The 17,358-nt window shown below is 47.2% G+C and overlaps 8 protein-coding genes across 8 annotated transcripts; 2 read left to right on the top strand and 6 right to left on the bottom strand.

Annotated features, from left to right (window-relative positions):
• Window positions 1–305: 305 nt before the first annotated feature.
• ASPWEDRAFT_56316 (epoxide hydrolase) lies at window positions 306–1,989 on the top strand. The gene is made up of 4 exons (XM_040838283.1): window positions 306–689; window positions 747–874; window positions 942–1,014; window positions 1,070–1,989. The coding sequence occupies exons 1-4, from the start codon at window positions 371–373 to the stop codon at window positions 1,780–1,782; spliced, it is 1,233 nt and encodes a 410-aa protein (XP_040694791.1). The 5' UTR covers window positions 306–370; the 3' UTR covers window positions 1,783–1,989.
• Window positions 1,990–2,072: 83 nt separating this feature from the next.
• On the bottom strand, window positions 2,073–2,989 carry pup3 (proteasome core particle subunit beta 3; the record flags this gene model as incomplete). The annotated part of the gene is made up of 4 exons (XM_040829502.1): window positions 2,878–2,989; window positions 2,787–2,805; window positions 2,267–2,721; window positions 2,073–2,216 (listed from the first exon to the last, which is right to left on the bottom strand). The coding sequence occupies exons 1-4, from the start codon at window positions 2,878–2,880 to the stop codon at window positions 2,073–2,075; spliced, it is 621 nt and encodes a 206-aa protein (XP_040694790.1). The 5' UTR covers window positions 2,881–2,989.
• Window positions 2,935–5,021, top strand: ASPWEDRAFT_34603 (putative UBX domain protein). The gene is made up of 2 exons (XM_040834044.1): window positions 2,935–3,456; window positions 3,514–5,021. Exons 1-2 carry the CDS (start codon window positions 3,320–3,322, stop codon window positions 4,895–4,897), a joined length of 1,521 nt encoding a protein of 506 aa, XP_040694789.1. The 5' UTR covers window positions 2,935–3,319; the 3' UTR covers window positions 4,898–5,021.
• A 147-nt stretch (window positions 5,022–5,168) lies between these two features.
• ASPWEDRAFT_146382 (60S ribosomal protein eL36) lies at window positions 5,169–6,514 on the bottom strand. Its single transcript, XM_040829501.1, has 3 exons — window positions 6,372–6,514; window positions 5,883–6,068; window positions 5,169–5,597 (listed from the first exon to the last, which is right to left on the bottom strand). Exons 1-3 carry the CDS (start codon window positions 6,417–6,419, stop codon window positions 5,511–5,513), a joined length of 321 nt encoding a protein of 106 aa, XP_040694788.1. The 5' UTR covers window positions 6,420–6,514; the 3' UTR covers window positions 5,169–5,510.
• A 172-nt stretch (window positions 6,515–6,686) lies between these two features.
• Window positions 6,687–8,620, bottom strand: ASPWEDRAFT_34601 (uncharacterized protein). The gene is made up of 7 exons (XM_040834043.1): window positions 8,566–8,620; window positions 8,126–8,507; window positions 8,054–8,073; window positions 7,882–7,986; window positions 7,450–7,832; window positions 7,287–7,382; window positions 6,687–7,231 (listed from the first exon to the last, which is right to left on the bottom strand). Exons 2-7 carry the CDS (start codon window positions 8,298–8,300, stop codon window positions 6,811–6,813), a joined length of 1,200 nt encoding a protein of 399 aa, XP_040694787.1. The 5' UTR covers window positions 8,301–8,507; window positions 8,566–8,620; the 3' UTR covers window positions 6,687–6,810.
• Window positions 8,621–9,895: 1,275 nt separating this feature from the next.
• ASPWEDRAFT_167143 (uncharacterized protein) lies at window positions 9,896–10,591 on the bottom strand (the record flags this gene model as incomplete). The annotated part of the gene is made up of 2 exons (XM_040830112.1): window positions 9,896–10,424; window positions 10,476–10,591. 2 exons carry the CDS (start codon window positions 10,589–10,591, stop codon window positions 9,896–9,898), a joined length of 645 nt encoding a protein of 214 aa, XP_040694786.1.
• A 1,174-nt stretch (window positions 10,592–11,765) lies between these two features.
• ASPWEDRAFT_34599 (MDM20/NAA25 family protein) lies at window positions 11,766–15,338 on the bottom strand. The gene is made up of 8 exons (XM_040834042.1): window positions 15,046–15,338; window positions 14,694–14,969; window positions 14,447–14,623; window positions 14,014–14,354; window positions 13,685–13,958; window positions 12,875–13,631; window positions 12,704–12,816; window positions 11,766–12,654 (listed from the first exon to the last, which is right to left on the bottom strand). The coding sequence occupies exons 1-8, from the start codon at window positions 15,178–15,180 to the stop codon at window positions 11,908–11,910; spliced, it is 2,820 nt and encodes a 939-aa protein (XP_040694785.1). The 5' UTR covers window positions 15,181–15,338; the 3' UTR covers window positions 11,766–11,907.
• A 1,308-nt stretch (window positions 15,339–16,646) lies between these two features.
• ASPWEDRAFT_73514 (coiled-coil-helix-coiled-coil-helix domain-containing protein) lies at window positions 16,647–17,358 on the bottom strand (the record flags this gene model as incomplete). The annotated part of the gene is made up of 3 exons (XM_040839341.1): window positions 16,647–16,704; window positions 16,916–17,023; window positions 17,285–17,358. Coding segments are annotated over 3 exons (240 nt in total), but the record flags the coding sequence as incomplete, so codon positions are not given.

Genomic DNA, 17,358 nt, shown 5'->3' with positions numbered 1-17,358 from the left:
AAATGTATGATTGTATGGTATGATTATGGTTATTATGATGCAGGTTATATGGAATTACCTTACTACGAGCACATGCATACGATTACAGACAGTAACAGCAGTATTACCTCACTATTAAGCAGTAACTAATAAGCAGAATAGTACACCGTAATAGAGTAGATGGAATACCTATTGCTAATTAGTATTCTAATGGTACGCACTTATGAACACGCACAACCGAGGTATCACAACAAGAGGAGATCCCAACAGAATTATATACTAGTAGACTCCATAAGAATAAGAATAAGAATACATTCCATCCATATCTAAATCTGAATCTGAATCTGATAACCATCTATGCATACGGAGTAATATACCTTATCGTAGAAAAATGTCTCCCTCGCCCTACACCATCTCAGTCCCCGACTCCCACCTCCAATCCCTCCACCAAAAACTCTCCACAGCCACCTTTCCCGATGAACTCGACAATGCCCATTGGGACATGGGCGTCCCTCTCGACGAGATCAAACGACTAACGGCTTTCTGGCGTCATGGCTTCGACTGGCGGAAAAAAGAACGCCAGCTGAACGAGCAATTGGCCCAGTTTACCGTTCCTGTTTCGGTCTCTGGCTTTGGTCAGCTTGATGTTCACTTTGTGCATCATCGGAGTCAATCGCCTCGTGCTATTCCTTTGCTTTTTATCCATGGCTGTGAGTACCTTATTTTCCGTATTATACTCCATATTACGCATTGATTGACGAGAATAGGGCCCGGGAGTTTTCTAGAGGCATCCAAACTCATCCCATTCCTCACTACTGGAGATGAGAAGCAGCCGGCTTTTGATGTGGTCGTGCCATCTTTGCCCAACTTTGGTTTCTCTCAGGGTGTTAAGAAGGTATATCATCTCTTTTTATCAATTATCATTAACTATCACAGAATAATTGACTCATCGATCCATCTAGAGAGGATTCGGTCTAGCCCAATATGCAGAAGCAATGCACGCCGTCATGACATCTCTAGGTTACGAAGAATACAGCAAGTCTTCACCATCTTCACCCCGATAACAAAACCAACTAACAAACGAAAACAGCCATCCAAGCCGGCGACTGGGGCAGCATGATCGCCCGCGTCATGGGCCAATTCTACCCCCAACACATCAAAGCAGTCCACCTCAACTTCGTCCCCGTCCCGCCCCCTTATCCCTGGAAACACCCCCTCATCTTCCTCCAATCCCTCCTGACCATCCCCTTCTCACCCAAGAATAAAGCCTACCTCTCCACTACCCGCGACTACATGACCAAGGGCAACGCATATCTGCGTCAACAGGCAACTCGACCGCAGACGCTCGGGTACGCGCTGCACGACAGCCCCGTTGCCCTACTTGCGTGGATCTACGACAAACTGCACGCCTGGACGGATGACTATCCCTGGACGGACGAGGAGATTCTCACCTGGGTGAGTGTTTATTTCTTTTCCGCCGCGGGGCCGGCGGCGTCGTTGAGGATTTACTATGAGGCGGAGAATGGGGGGCAGGGTGAGGGGGGTTTGTCCACGGCGCAGGTGATGGCGGGTTATGTGCCTGAGAGTGTCAAGCTGGCCGTGGCGCATTTCAGTGGGGAGATTGTCAAGTTGCCCCTTTTGTGGTGCTCGTCTGTAGGGAATGTGGTCAAGACGAGTGAACATGAGGCCGGTGGCCATTTTGCGGCGTGGGAGGTGCCGGAGCTACTAGCTGGGGATTTGAGGAGTTTCTTTGGGAAGCAGGGCCAGGCATATAATGCCGTAGCAGGGAAGGATGGTTATTAAGGGTTTATACCAGGATCAGTCCAGCAGGTCAAGTCACATCCAAGTGACGTGCATATATTGTCGACATCTTAGATGTATCATAGGAGCCCATTCCGATCAATGTAAATATGCAAACGGAAAATAGGAGGAGAATCTAATGACCCATCACCTTTCTTTCTGTCCTCACTTTTTGTTCTGCCAAATCAATCGACAGGTGGAAGACCTCGTGCGCCATTTAACTGCTTTCAACCAGCAAAGTTCAGAAAATGAATTGGCATTAAGAAACGAGTAAACATGCAGACATAACCGCCTTAATCCTGTCTTCCCTTCAATAACCGCTGAGTAACCTTGTCCTTCTCTATGATGTACACTTGGGCACCCCAACCCGAAAGGGCATCTCTGTCGACGGCACTCAGGAGGGCTTGCGAAATGGTCTCAAACAGGTCATCGGCGCTCTGTATAACATTAGCAAATATATCCTACTTTATTATCCACATAAACATACCAGATCCGGTTCCCATAGACCTTCGCAGGTACCAAAAAGCTGTTCACTGGCTGTCCCGCTGACAATAAAGTCCTTTGCAAAATCGATACAACCGATGCTGTCGAATCCGCAGATGAAAGGCTTGCCGGTCGTAGGGTTGATACCAGCAATGACGGGGCTGACGAAGAAAGGACCGAATCGCTTCTCGTACAACGACGAGCTCACCAGGTTGGCCAGCGTCTGGGGCGCGATGTTTCGTTCCTCGCGGAGTCGGTACATGTTGACCTTGTACCGGAAGAGATCTGAAACGGTGGCGACATCGGTTGCGAGGCCGGTCAAGCCAAGGTAGGTCGAAGGGGCGTAGTTGAAGATCTTGGGGAAGTTGTTGGAGACGGTCAAGGACTGCATACCCAGACGGAGATCACAGGCAATTGCAACGCAGTCCTTGCCCACCATGGCAACGCAGGCACCGCCATCTGCAAACTAAGAGTCAATACTGTTTCATCTGAGCCGGAGATAGGAACTAAAGGACGGGGCATACTGATGTCGAAAGGAGAGCTCTAAATCGATGATTCCAGTCAGCCTGTTGCTCGGTAGGTTGGCTTCCCCCAGAGAAGGGCGGTTTCACATACCATGATTAATCTTGTGTGATGAGTTCCTGTCTGCAAAAAATTCCCAGTCCTTCTATCAGCGTTGTCAGAATCAAACCGTGGCAAGGGGGCGGTTGGAAGGTGATGGTGGAGGTGGATGAGCTGGTGGTGGTTGATTGATGGGGAGCTTTCGGTCTGTCCGGCCAGCAACGCGTGAGCCGCAGAGCTTCGGGGCGGATGACGCTGCGCCCGCTGCCTGCCTTTCATCTTCCTCTCCTCCATCCCCATCGGCCAGCGTCGCTCGTTGTTTTGCTCTTTGTTTCTATCAGGTTCTTTCTTTTTCTATATTCTTATTTAATCTTCCAGGAGAATAAAAGAAAAAGAAAAAGAACTAGATAAATCGATACCCTCTCAGCTGTGTTCTGTAATAGTTTGCCCCGCAGTATATCATACCCTATCAAGGCAAACCACCACCTTAACTACAATGAGCTCTCATGTCGTAGTCATAGACTCGACTGCTCGACGAGCTACCGTCAAGACTACTCCAGGCAAGCATCTGACAGATGTTTTGCAGGAAGCTTGCACCAAACTGGGCGTGGATGCCAGCCAGTACGGTTTAAAGTAAGTGAAATTCCCAGGCAGACATTTCAGATGGAATATGCTGACTCTGTCTTCAAGACACAAGAGCAAACAGCTTGACCTTTCTCTAGCCTTTCGTCTATCGGGCCTTAGTTCCGGCGCAAAGCTCGAGCTGGTCCAGTTATCACGATCCCCCTCCGTTGTCACAGTCGGCCTACAACTACCAGAGTCAGAAGCACGAGGTGCCCCCAACGGACGCATCCTAGATAAATTCCCCAGCACAACAACATTATGGTTTATACTGCGCAAGTTCGAGGCTGGTGTTGCTGGAACTGGGGCAACTCGAAATCTCACAGGGCGGGGAGTCCCCTCTACAGATGGCAAGACAGGGTCCGGAAGGATACTTTATGAGATGCCCGTCCTGCAGATTATGGAGAGAGAGCTGTCGACATTTACAGATCTTCAGAAATCACTAGCCCAGCTAGGTTTCAATGGTGGAAGTATTCTATTGAGACTCAGCTTCCGTCGAACAGAGGAGCCGATAGAAGAGGCGATGGCCAAGATTCAAGAATATTTCAGATCGCTCGGAGAGGATGTTCCCAAGACACAAGAACCGCCTGCGCCTACTCCTGTTCAACAAGCACCCCCGGAGATTGTCTCTAGTCAACCGACAGACCAACCAGCAAGCTCTGTGTCCGAAGAAACCACTCAAACCCCCAGTGTACCAGAACCATCTGAAAACCCTCCTCCAGCATCTACTTCTATCGAACCATCTGCGCCAGCCGGCACCACTCGACCTGTCACTGTCTTCTCCCCTCCAACCAATAACACTCCTCAATCCGCACAAATGTCATACAATGAAAACGATTATGTCCCAACAGTCGACCACGCTAAGGCACACCAAAAACTACTCAACACGGGCTCGAAAAACGTCCGTCTCCCCAGCGACGCTGAAATCGCCGCCAAGGAAGAAGCAGAAAAGGAGAGACTGGCAGGCATTAAAGAGGTGGATGTGAAGATCCGACTCCCAGACCAGAGTCAAGTCGTGGCGAAATTCGGACAAGATGATACCGGAAAGGGCCTATATAGCTTCGTGAGAAGCTGTCTTGCAGAGCCATTCGTCGGAGAGAAATTCATTCTGACGCAATTCGCCAGTCCTGCCGTCAAGGTTAAAAATACCATCCCAGATTCAGACCAGAGCCTCCTCATCAAGCATGTGGGCTTGGTAGGTCGAGTTCTTCTTAACTTCTCTTGGGATGAGAGTACGTCATCCGCCGCTCGAACTGCCAAAGCAAACCTCCTCAAACCAGAACTCCGAAGCCAAGCTCAGGAAATAAAAGTCGAGCAGCCCGCAGACGTCATGGATACTTCTGAGGATACAGAGAAGCCAAAGACAGGACTTGGCACTAGCGATGGTGGTAAACCCAGTACACGGAAAACTGGCGGTATGCCTAAATGGCTTAAGCTGCCAGGAAAGAAATGAGCTGCATGTCTTTCTTATAGTTTAGAATTTTCTACGACCGCAGCTGTATTTCTACAAATCATGTAGATAAACCTGACTAGTATTTTGAATAGGACAATTTGCTCCACAATATATATATGCTTCATCACATAGCCGTAGATTACCTTAGATGCGGAGTCGACACAGGGCTTAAACAGTCCACATAATAGTCTAATACGGGATTTTACTTATTAAATCCGGGGATAAACCGTAGCAAACATTTTAAAAAACCAGCCATACGAAGAACAAAATTGCTCCAGAAACTTCCAAATTGCATTAAGAATCAAATGATCCATTTGATGGTTGTCCATGCCTATCGTATCGTATCTTAGGTAGGTCTCCCTCTCTTATCTCAGAAGAGGGTGAAAGCCCGACAAAAGAAAAGGAGTCATTGAGAAATAAAAAAAAGATGATACAAGATGCTTCCGAGAGGGCGGGGCATTGTATTGTTTATTTTTCCTTTTCATTTCATTTCAAAAGGTATTTTTTGAATCATATTTTTGCGGACCACCACAATTCCCCACCACGCCATCGCGGCAACCATCAAACTCACTTAAATCTCGTCATATCGTCCTTGGCGAATAAAAAAACGAGTTTAGTGAGCACCAGCAACACGGCGGGCCTCGGCGATGACCTTCTGCATGTCCTCGACCTTTCGCTTGCCACGGGTGAAAGTTCCGAGCTGTAGAAGTCATGTTAGCTTGGTTCGTTTGAATTGGTAAACCGGATGATTGGTTTCTCAGGTTCGCTCCGTAGGTTGGATTGAGTTGGCCCATTCCCTTCACCAAACAGACAAACTGAAAGGGGATATAAATAGAACGACAAGAGTCAAATTGTCGAAACGTATACCCGGCCCAAATGACAATCGACCCCATGACCATGCCATGTTCATTCCCAACCAACCCAATTCAACCCGAGAAGCGACCGTAGAAAATTCAATCAATAACCGGAGCATTCAACAACGTACCCTCTTCTTGGCGAGCTTGCGGGCGCGCTTGTCCTGAGTGTTTCTCAGGAGTTCGATGATGCGGCGCTCATAGGGGGCAAGACCGACAACCTCGCGGGCGATGTCACGGACGAAGGCAGTGCGGCGAGAGGACTGGCCCTTGGTACGGCTGATCCGGTTCTTGGGGGTGCTGTAAGGGGTGGTCTTCTGTTGAGCGGGAAGAAATCCAAACGTCAGTCTTCTGTTTCAATATTTCCTGAAGTTTCAATTTCCATGATTTGTATTTTATATATCCACCATTCAGCCTAAGTCGAGTCGGAATAATCGGGCTTGACGCAGAGATTTCTTTCTTCTTTTTGATCACGTATTTTTTCTCCCGACAATATTCCCCCTTCCATCATGTTCTCGTAGAAAAATCCTCTGTTCAATATCCATCCGACTCGACTCGACTGAAAAGGCGACAAAATACCCAGGGAAAAAGACAGGGAGGAGGAAAAGAATTCAACATACGTGGCCCTTGTTCAAGCCGACCACGATTCCGGAGCGTTCTTGCGCCATCACGACGGTTGATGACTGCGGTTGGCGACGACGGTGGTTGCTGGAAGGAGTTGTCGAGTCGATGGTCGTCGGTGCGGATGGAATCGCGATGGAGTTTGCAAGGTTTTGGTTGGCCGCCGCCGTTGGTGCGTAGGCGAGAGAGTAGGGCTTAGGGCTAGGGCGGCAGACCTACCTGAGTTGCCGCATTGGGGACTTCCTAGACGGGTTAGCCTGACAGCACTTACTGGATCGGGCAAATATTACTACATTTGGACTGCTTCGTACCAACATCGATTCATCTCTTTTGTAGAGCTATTATTACGGGGTATACAATAGACTATTTTTCATTATAAACAGTGTGTTGCCTGTTCAATCGTCTCTCATCATACAGACTTGGCCACATGCCCAAAATCTATCGCTGTTCTCCCGGTTCAGACTCCACGTCTACTTCAACAGTCTTCAAGATGCCTTTGGGATAATTATCCAAATGCACAGCATCAAGGGTCGTCAGCGCAGTCGAATCTGTCACTGTTGTAGTAACTGGCTCAGCTTTTGCTTCAGTTGTTGTATAACTGGTACCTTGAAATATCGGTGTATCGTCCAGCTCCCAACTGCTAAGCTCAGTCGTGTTGGTACCCCGAGACCATTTTTGATTGCGGAGTGCACGACTCGAAGAGCGAGGACGTGTCTTTGACTGTTTCTTGCCTTCATGACTCGAGCCCTTTGTGCTCAATTGGGAGATTTTAGTCACTGCTCTCCGAAAATAGAATCTGAAGAACTTTGGTAATGCTGGAAGACAACTGGCGATGATCCCGGAGGCTATTTCAGCAGTTCTATATTGTCTCAGATTCAGTTACTACTCGTTGGATAGTTTGGGGATATACTGACGTCCACAGGAATTCTGGAAACCAGTCATATGTTTTATCATCGCTATCCTTGTTTTGGACACTGACAATCAAACGCATGAGACTTGAGACACAACCGCTTCAATCTCCTAGTCAATGACTGAAACAGCAAGATAAGAAACATTCTTGGAATGACCGAAACTTACAAAAGACCAGCTGCAAATACCCCAGATATCCATAGCTTTTTTGATGGACGCATCTGCAAATGCCACACGCATATGATAGGCAAGAGGAGGACCTGAAAGTCGGAAGCCACATTGATGGCAGATGTCACCAAGATGGGGATGTTGATATTGATGCAAGTCCCCGGTGTATTCTTATCCCAGATCCTCTTTCTAGGCGTGCATTCGAAAATCTTCACCACCGTATCTGCCAGATAGAAGCAGAAATTGAACCATATGAGAAGTTGAATGAAAAAGTAAACTTTGTTTTTGAAAGATGGTCGGAATACTCGAAGGTAGAGGAGGAGGATGGATAGTTTGGTAATGAAGATCAGAGGGCCATAAACTATTTGCGAGGCATTGGCCAGCTATACTGACGTTAAAAGACTTGTCTGAATTTGAAGAACATCCACTCACTATTGAGAACTCCTTCATATCACCTTCTGATATATCCATCTGATGGACTCCGCTACCATGTTTGTCGGCCAATAAGGAACAGGTAGAATAAGCGATGAGGCCCAGCTAATTTCGTACTGTGAGCGCGCAACATCGCAGAAGGAAATATCAAGTACTGTTTCATGCTGCGTACCCAGGCCAAAAAGCAAGTATCTGAAGTGACTTAGTGGCTTGGGCATATATGGGCACATGTTTTGATACATACAGTCTTCCCATCCCGGAGATCGTATGATCCTAAATTTCGTATACATTCGCATACATACGCAGATGGTACTGATCGAGAGACATGTGGACACAGTGACGATATTCCAGACTCGTGGTGACTTTTGATACCAAAAGGGGTTCTGGTCAGCACCACGAGGGTATATAAATGGAGCCATGGTGGATCAACACGGCTTGATAGAAAGGCAAATTTTGATATAATCATCAAAGGGAGAAATATAAAGGAAATATAATCCCAGGCCGAAGAAAACACAAGCCCTAAAAGGGCTATCTCGGGATGTATTGCGTCTGGAGGATGTTGTGATGCACTCGCGGAGGCCCACTATGATTCCAAATTGAGGACATCCACCATGGATGAATTAAAAATACTATAGATAGTGTCAAAACTGACAGTTTATGAGACTCCGCAGCAGCAAGGGGATAATGACCATGGCCTGTTTGGCGATACTTCAGTCTTTATCCCCCACACGAGCAGGCGGGCGTAGCACGGGAAAGATCCCCATAAACCGAAAATATCAATCAAATTAGGGGCTTTCCCGCTTTAATTCTGAAGCCGGACTCTCGTGTAAGAATAGACCAGAATTCCCGCAGAGTAAATTTGGTTGTGCAACCTCAGCCGAAGTGAAGTTGCCTAAGAGCGTCTGATTCCACTGGCGTAGAGATGCCAAAAGGCGAGTAGCAGGCCGGAAGAGCTAAGAATGCAGAACTGAGTTTCAAGATGGGGTGTTCCATGTAACAGAAATTGGCCGATGTTTTAGCAATCATGTTTGCTGGTCGGTATAGGCTGAAGAAATCCACATGTAAGGCTGCCACAACAAAACCTGTAGCTTATGGAAATATTTTGTCACGATCCCCTGTCAAACCCGGACACCAGTGCAGAACACTAAGCTATCATGCAGGGTTACACGCACGAGGTGTGTGTGTTGTCCTGTGCGACTCGGATCCTCGGATCCATCCGTATCTGTCACGCTCCTTGGGAAATGAAGGGCAGAAATACTGCTTCACATGCAATTCTGGGGTAGCAGAGGGATGGGAATTTGACATATATAAAAGCAGGAACGGTCACCGGATTGGGATGGGAGTATTAGCGCTAGAGAAAGGATACACACACATCGGGACCGTTCCCTTGCGTTGCGTAAATCGGGATAACCGTTGCACTTGCATTGATATGGCTTCATTGTCCGACTCTAAATTACTAATAGTTTCGTTAGTTTGCCAGTAAACGATGGGGATGATGACGACATATCAGATGGCCCAGGCAATCTTATTTGAAGTACCAGGATATAGCCAGTATTCAAAACAAGACGTCTTGACGCTGGATGAGAATCTGAGATTATGGCAGTAGAAGAGAAAAGGACGATTGGAGAGCGAATTGATTTCGAATATAAAATATTGACAGGCGTATATTAAAGCTTTGCTACTCGAAGTTCGCATTTGTCAAGTTGTTTCCTGTATTTGAGGTTCAATGATATATTGTGACTGGCTTTTACCCGAGATAGAGATAACCCTGGTCGCCATCTAAGAAGAGTTGAACTGGAATATCTGCTTAAGTAGTGTAAAGCAGCTGTCCCTCTCTTCACATAACGGATACGCCTTTCTTCTTTCGCCGTCTCGGGTAACGCCCATGGGAATTTCGCCAAAATACATCCACTCCATACCATTGCTAGGCAGTTCTTCGAGGTACTTATCTGCTTCAGATAGTATGTTGGACTGATGATTGCGCCCCCATAGTTGCTTCAACCGGGCTTGAAACTCAGGGATCTTGTGTAGTTCCGTGCAGATCCAACTCCTCAACCCTGGCAGTCATTGTTTCGAAACTTTCTCTAGCAGAATAGTAATGATTCCTTGATGAGTCTTCACTACTGTCCGGGAGTCTATTGTCATAAGTATCTCGGGACAGAGCGAATTTCTTCAGTTCAGGTAGATTGGCAAATGCTTTCCGTATAGTATCATGGTCAACAAACCAGTCGTGCCTTGGGCCAAACTGGTGCCCAGCACTCAAATGAATCTGGGTCAACCCTTTCAGCGTACTGATATGTTCAAGAGCAGTTTCGTCAATGCTTGTCCCGGTCCACGTGAGGCTCAGGGAGGTCAAGTTGCCGAAAGACTGTGATAAAAGAGGCAAGACGCCATCATTGAGTAAATCAGACGGAACCTCGAAGGGGATAGCCAGAGTAGATAGTTGGTCATTTGCCTGCAGAAAGTTCAGGATACTGGCGGTATTTTTTGAGCCGTAGAAATCGCAGACGAATCTTTCGAGAGACGTGATTTTCCCACGTCTGCTGAGGAATTGAGCAACGACAGAATCACTGCGCACTTAAATATGTAGCGACTGAACGCAGCCTTGTCCATCGGGAAGAATCAGGCTATCAAGGATCCCAGGCTCTTCGAGGAGATCACTCAATTGGACATGAAGGTTGCGGAGCTTCTTGAATGGGAGAAGAGTCATACTCCACCCACGGTCTAGGGGGTCATTTACTTTGGATTCGAGTCTCCAAGTGAGCGACTCCAAAGCCGACACACAGAGCCGTAGAATACTGACGTGGAATGGAAGAGCTGAAACTGGAGAAAACCCTCTAGGGAACCAGGAAACACCTAGGTCTAGAGACCGTAAAAGCCATTCAACAACCGGCTGGCCCCTCAAGTCGATTTGAAACTCGTCCTCAATATCATGTTTCTTCCTAGCTTTAGATGTGGAATTCGAAGCCGAGCAAGAAATTCGTAGAATTCCTTGCTAAAAGGTGCTGTTTCCTCCTAGTCCAATAGTTCGAGATGAGGAAGCGATTTCTCGAGGACATGAGGTATGGAGGGAAGATAACTATAGAAGTATGTCTGACGAATGTCCTCTAGCTGGTTTCTCCTTACATCTAGAGGAGTCTGCTCATCGCCTAGGCGGAGATTGTGCCTCGCAGAGACATGTTTATTACCCGTGCAGACCGTCAGGCGTCGGATACAGGCCCATAACGACAGAAACCTTTTGTGCTCAGAAAGTTCCTGGGCCCCGGAGTTTTCTAAGCTTAGTTTGGATAGCAATTGGAAGCTGGCGGGGCTGTAGTCCAGAACGACACTGGCGAAACGGCGAGAACGCACGAGTTGGAGACAGTCACGATTGACTAAAGCTAGCGACGACAGGCTATCGCTGGGTATAAGAAGAAGGATTTTCGTTAGTAGCTCCGTTGGGAGCTGAAAAAGAGGAGAGTCAGACGATGGCGGTTTTCCTTGTTGACTTGACTGAATGGCAGAGGGAGCGGAGGCACGACATCTTCGAGGTAGTTATCGACCACCCCGCTGAACGACTCAAGGAGTAATCGCAACGCTTCCTGGGGCTCCCTGAGAGCTGTATTGACGATGGTGGAATAGTCTTGGTTTATGATTTTAAAGGAAGTGAATGGAGAGAAGAGACGGGAGAGGGGGTTGAGTTGAAGCTGTTTAGGCGAGGACACGAAGAAATTGATCTCTCCAGGACAAGCGGGGTAAACGAAATTACGGTGGAATCAGTTTGCGATAGTAGACGACAGATATTCTTCCAAACCTGATCGACAATGATGAAATGAGAGAAGGTATTATCTGTGTGGGTATTTCGATGATGATGCAAGTACTGTACTTGAAGAATGCAATGTTGATATACTCATATTATATTCCTATGTAGCTACCCTTTATATGGACATCTGTTATTGCATGGCATCATAAGTAAATATTCTGGATTGAATCTATCATGTCTACACTGTCATTTTCATATCAAACATTCATACCATCAGTTCATCCTCACAAAGTCACCGTCAACATTCCATCCAATCCCTCCTCCCAACTTTCCATCAACTCGCCACAGAGCATCTCCAGCGCCGGGACATCAAGTGTCTTCTCCAGTTCGGACTGAAGCTGCTTGCTCTCCGCGTCGCTGTCAGTGCCAATCATGACGAGGTCGATCAGGGTTCCCAGAGTGCCGGGCTCGGAGATGCGTGCCTTGAGACCGCGGATGTTGGCCCGCACGCTCTCGTGGAGCTTGCGTGTCGATTCCACCAAGCGTTCCACGCGGTCCTTGGGCAGTTTGACCGACTTGGAGGCCTTCTTCAATGCCAGAGATCCGACCTGAGACACAGCCTTGAGGGATTCAAGAATGATGAAAACCTCGTGCAGGTACTTCCAGGATGGGGCGGAAGGAGACTCAGGATGCAGGAAAATTGCAGTACCTGAGACAATCGGAGAGAGCTTGGCATCGTCCGAGGAAACATACTTGGACTTGGAGTCCAGCCACTCCTCAACTTGCGTGAGACTGCTGTCGACATCTTCGGACGTGACGGACTTTGATCCGCTCATGAACGAGGTGACCTTCAGTAGGTTCAGTTGAACCTTGGTGTTCTCGATCTCTGGGGCTGTCAGTTCGGTCTCTGCGTTTGACACAAGGTCTTCAAGACTGGGCAAATCATGTGAAGCCACTGGCTTCTGAAGAGCCATGTTCTTCAGATTACCGAACAGCTGATCTGTGACCCGGGTGGACTTGACCCATTGTTCCTACGCTATATTAGCCAGTTGACACAGGTCAAACCATCAAAGAACTTACCCGAGGCAAAGGTCCCAAGCGCATCCGCTCCTCAACGGTTGCCTTACCGGGAGCTTCGCAGTTCATGAATGCATCAAACACGCGCTGGTCAGAAACCGGGGACGTGTCCTTTGCTATAAATCGCCTTCATGTTAGTGACAAATAAATAGTGTTGAAGAGTGACAAACTGACCAACATCATCATAACGGCTCATAGGATCACCTCCAACCATCCTCTGCATACGCTTCACATCCAGTGCCCACATCCTTCTGCAGATACTGTTCTTGAGGCGGCTCTGGAGCTGGATAGTTCCTTCCACATTTATATAGCTGCCGAAATCCAGACCATTGGTTCGGTTTCTGATAGTAGTCAAGTCGGCAGAGCGATAGAAATTGAGTGCCTGTACAAAGGCTGATTGTGGGTTAAAGTCCTTGTACTCTGCTCCCTCTATCGGTGGTGCCGAGTGTGGGTGGATTGTTGCTAGACGTGTGAAGAGGTTGTGGGCAACAGTCTCATACTGCAACTGCTTGACAGATAGTTTGCTAAACGTTTTCAACGCGAGAGATCCCGCACCGAGACGCAGATAGATCCGTACCAGAAGCAACAGGGACTGGTAGTTATGGGGCGAATCAATGATGAGACGCTCGAGGATGCCGGCTGCGCGAATGAGTGCGGTGTCTGGAACCTGGTCTTGGTTTCCATTGATCCAGGCTCCACTGAAGCGGATCAGACTCATGGCTGCAAGCAGGCAGAGGTCATCACTTGGTTCGCTCTCAATGGTAGATGGGGCCTCGGTTCTCTCGGGACGATCTGTCTCGCGGTAGACCTGTAGACAGCGGGCCACGAAGTCCTCGATTCTTGGTCTTGAGACATTAGCATCGTCATATGATAGTTGGAAGCAATATTCGAGTTTAAGGGCGTTGATTTTCGAGACGCCTTTTCCATTTGCCTTTTGTCGCAAGTTAGCTTACAGACACAACGTAAAAGACGTCGACAACTTACCTCATTTCCATCTAGTTTCAAAGCATGTTGCACGAACTTTGACAGACTAGCATTGTCTAGGGCTGGGAGATATTTTTGAAGATCACTGAAGCTGTAAAGCTTGTGTTTGTTGTTGTCAAAATATTCCTGACAGGCGGAGAGTAAGTCATCGGTAGACTGTGTGCCTGACTGGAAGCCCCAATGAATCAAGTCAAGGCGAGCCAGCTGGGCATTGCGAGACTTTGGCTCGGCGCTGATGAACTCCTTGATATAGTCTTGTGTCTCTGTAGTAGTTCTGGGAGATAAATGTCAGCCAGTCACAGCGCATTACAGACCAAGGTGACACTTACTCCGGAGTGTTGATATTTTTTACCGCTGTGATAAGCAAGTTCCAAACAGTCCAATCATCACACTCCTGCAGAGCCTTCTTTTCAGCTTCATTGGTAGGGATTTTAAGTAAGTTCTTGGTGTAGGACAAGCCCTCGGTCCACATCCCGGCCTTTTCCAGGCTGAGAATCTTGGCTCCGACAAGTGCCCAGTCATTTTGGACAATGCGTGAGGTAATCCCAAGGTTTTCACTTTCGAGAATCTTTGCGATTTCGGAGTGACGATCTTGAGATTCGAAGATCTTGATGAGAAGCAACAGCTCTTCGGTGTTTTGTATGGCTTTGGGAGGGCTAAGCAATTCTTTCTGTTGTAATAAAAAAATAGTCATTAGCATGTCTCTCAAAGTTTCATAGAAAGCAAGGCCCAGATGAGCGGTCAAGATATATCAGAGCATACCGGATCGGAAGGAACACTTTCGGCAGCCTTGGAGACCATACGATAGGCCAATGTCCCAAAAAGTTTACGATCAGCCTCCGAGCTCGCAGCATCGATCGCAATGAGATAGCTGAGGAAGATAGCCCAGAAATGGTACTTTCTCGTTTTGGGGAAGTTTATCTGGAGACTCATGGCAGCCTGTATATTGTCGGACATAACCCGGTCAGTACTTGAACCGAGGCCAAAAGTACATATCGAGTCGACTGACCTTTTGCGCCGATTTCCAGTCGTCACCCTCAAACGCATATCTGAACCATTTCATCTGGATTTCTTGGTCCTGGGGCTTGGCCTTGGAGGCCTTTTCCCAGAGACTTCTCATGGTTGTTTCTTGGCCCCCGATCTTTTGCAACGTCTGGTAGAGGGTATCGAGGGTATCAAAGTCCGTGGTGGGCGGATCGAGCTTGCACAGCTCAAGCGTCTCTGCAACGCCGCGCTGGTAGTGGGCTTCATCGGCATGGCGGCAAAGAATGTGTGCTTTCCACGCCTATAATTAAATCCGTACAGGTTAGCAAGAGAAGACGATGAAAACCAGAAGCAAAGAGAAGGAAGAAAAACCCCACCTTCAAAAACCTTGTATCCTCACCCTTCTTCATACGCTTCTCAACAAGCTGCAGCGCTTGCTTCAGATTCTGCCCGTCAATGGCATCTTGAATCTGCTTGTTGCGCCGATGAAACACGGCGTCGTTGGTGGACATGTTGAATGAGGGGAAGTTGAATCAACTCTGACAAGAAACAGTACACGGCGAATAACCCAGAGAGACAGGTAAAAAAAGATCGTATGCTGCGCGACAGAGCCCAGCACACGCGTGCGGGGAAGATCTGGCGGGGGATGCAATTGAATTTAATTCCTCTCTATATTTTGTTCGGCGGGGAGAAGCAATTGGAAGGCGGTGATGGATGGGGTTGTGATGTCAGGGCACGGCTATGTTACAGACGGCTATATCACAGGCAAATCTATATCAGCAATATTCTCGATCGTATGTTGTTATATTGATCAAACAAAACCTATAACTATTCTTATTCTTAGTAGATGCTTCACAGCATAGATTGAATGGTCTTTCATTGATTCACAAAAATACTAGACCAGTAGTTCGAAACCGACAAAGTCTCGCAAATTTTACAACATTCGAGAACACACGAAGAAGCTCCAGAATTGTCCTACTCCATCCTCCCTGAGCTTGTAATATCAAGCAACAAACTGGCAATATGTTCTGTACCGTAGCAGGGAAAGCCCTTGGTGAAAATGCAGCACCATGGTGGGTAGATTGACTTTGATATAGACCATACTTTAGACCCAATAGTCTTGCTGACAGTCTTCTCAATCAAAGGACATCGAATTCAAGAACTTGGGGTGGATATAGCACGACAAAAGCATCACATTGGAGAAGGTTCTCCGCAAGCATTGATATTGGGGGAAACATCGATGGAAAAGAACAACAGGAACCAGTCACGTAAAAAATTCAAGGTAGCACAAACATAGTACCCCACATATGCAGGTGTATTATTGTAGGTAAAAGAAACACGTAGTATACACGTCCCAAAGGGCCATCTCACCAAGCCTTATGTCGCAAGTTGAGACACTCAGGAAAACAAATCCAAATAGAGAACAGGCGTTTATCTTTACCTTGCAGATCAGCCAAAGGGCAAACGATAGCTGATAGATCCCGTTTACCCAAAGCGGTATAATTTTGCTTGCAATTGATAGCCAATCGATCCAGCTTCTTATCAGAAGACTGGCCCCCTCCGTGAAGTCAAACATCAATGAATGTATAGAGAAATGGGAATCACAAGGCATCCCTCCCGCTCTGGGGTCCATATTTTTGGGGTCAGACAGGGTAACTTGCTTCCGATAATCAAAGATGGATGCAATCGCATTCGCAGCATCCGAGAAGCATATTAGCTTCCTGTACATGTATCACCGCTGATCACTCGAGTAAGTTATTGCAATATACCCTTGCGAGAAGGGCATCTTGCACAACTTATCTTGGGTAGATCATTTCGAAAGCTTCTTGTTCGTCAACTGTAAAACTTGTCAGTACCATGATCAATGAATGCTATAATAAACACATGGATATTTATAGAGATGGTATCCAGCCATGTCTCGAATAAATAATAGCAAACTGCCAGGTTGACTGGCGGTCTGAGCAGCATGAAGTGGACAAGAACTAAATGAAAGACAAAGACGACTTACCCACTCCTTTTTGCAATCCCGATAGGCTCTGTAGAAAAATTCAATCAGCAACATGTAAAAGATAGTAGAAACGGCAGCCAATGGAGGTGCAAATTGCCAACTCGACCAGAAGTCTGGAACAGCCGTTGCGCTCATCTGATCAACTCTGAGAAGTCCACCATCGAGTAATTCGAATAATACAAAGGCAAACTATAGAATTGGTACGATAACAGTACAAGACTAAAAAAAATGGGACTTACTGGAAGTAATCACCGCACATTTCCCGGTCGAAGGCGTTACGCTTCATACACTGAAGACTTCGAGTTGCGAATTCTTGACAGGGGTCATAATACTCGCTGGCATTTTTGCTGGGCATCACGAGTTAGTTGCATTCAATTTGCATATAGAGATCAAATTGCAATAGAATATAAGCAAGGTATACTGGGGATAGATGCATGCATGGCATCTCCCTTGGGCAGGAATCAAAGCTTCGAAGGAATAATTCTTCAGCCATGCTGGTGATAACAGAAAAACCAGGATACCATGCAGCCAAAGTGGAACTTGGTAACCAAATAGACAAAGAATGAAGGCAATATCGGGTGGTGATGTGATGATCAAGTAGTACTCACTTGGAGAATCTCTGTCCAGACTTTCCCCAGACGCCATCGGATTCCGCAGGCTGTTGCTGCTGCTGCTGTTGTGG

Source organism: Aspergillus wentii, assembly GCF_001890725.1.
Source record: "Aspergillus wentii DTO 134E9 unplaced genomic scaffold ASPWEscaffold_1, whole genome shotgun sequence".
Classification (NCBI taxonomy): domain Eukaryota; kingdom Fungi; phylum Ascomycota; class Eurotiomycetes; order Eurotiales; family Aspergillaceae; genus Aspergillus; species Aspergillus wentii.
This window is presented reverse-complemented; position numbering and strand designations above follow the sequence as displayed.

Coding starts and splice junctions, on each gene's coding strand:
- ASPWEDRAFT_56316 (XM_040838283.1), top strand. CDS start 371: ATGTCTCCCTCGCCCTACACCATCTCAGTCCCCGACTCCCACCTCCAA. Junction 690..746: donor TTTGCTTTTTATCCATGGCT/GTGAGTACCTTA, acceptor TGACGAGAATAG/GGCCCGGGAGTTTTCTAGAG. Junction 875..941: donor TCTCTCAGGGTGTTAAGAAG/GTATATCATCTC, acceptor CGATCCATCTAG/AGAGGATTCGGTCTAGCCCA.
- ASPWEDRAFT_34603 (XM_040834044.1), top strand. CDS start 3,320: ATGAGCTCTCATGTCGTAGTCATAGACTCGACTGCTCGACGAGCTACC. Junction 3,457..3,513: donor GCCAGCCAGTACGGTTTAAA/GTAAGTGAAATT, acceptor TCTGTCTTCAAG/ACACAAGAGCAAACAGCTTG.
- ASPWEDRAFT_146382 (XM_040829501.1), bottom strand. CDS start 6,419: ATGGCGCAAGAACGCTCCGGAATCGTGGTCGGCTTGAACAAGGGCCAC. Junction 6,069..6,371: donor TCGGCTTGAACAAGGGCCAC/GTATGTTGAATT, acceptor CCCGCTCAACAG/AAGACCACCCCTTACAGCAC. Junction 5,598..5,882: donor GCAAGCTCGCCAAGAAGAGG/GTACGTTGTTGA, acceptor TGACTTCTACAG/CTCGGAACTTTCACCCGTGG.
- ASPWEDRAFT_34601 (XM_040834043.1), bottom strand. CDS start 8,300: ATGGCTCCATTTATATACCCTCGTGGTGCTGACCAGAACCCCTTTTGG. Junction 7,383..7,449: donor GTATTTGCAGCTGGTCTTTT/GTAAGTTTCGGT, acceptor AGGAGATTGAAG/CGGTTGTGTCTCAAGTCTCA. Junction 7,232..7,286: donor TTTCCAGAATTCCTGTGGAC/GTCAGTATATCC, acceptor GAGACAATATAG/AACTGCTGAAATAGCCTCCG.
- ASPWEDRAFT_34599 (XM_040834042.1), bottom strand. CDS start 15,180: ATGTCCACCAACGACGCCGTGTTTCATCGGCGCAACAAGCAGATTCAA. Junction 14,624..14,693: donor ACTGGAAATCGGCGCAAAAG/GTCAGTCGACTC, acceptor GACAATATACAG/GCTGCCATGAGTCTCCAGAT. Junction 12,817..12,874: donor GAGCCGTTATGATGATGTTG/GTCAGTTTGTCA, acceptor GGCGATTTATAG/CAAAGGACACGTCCCCGGTT.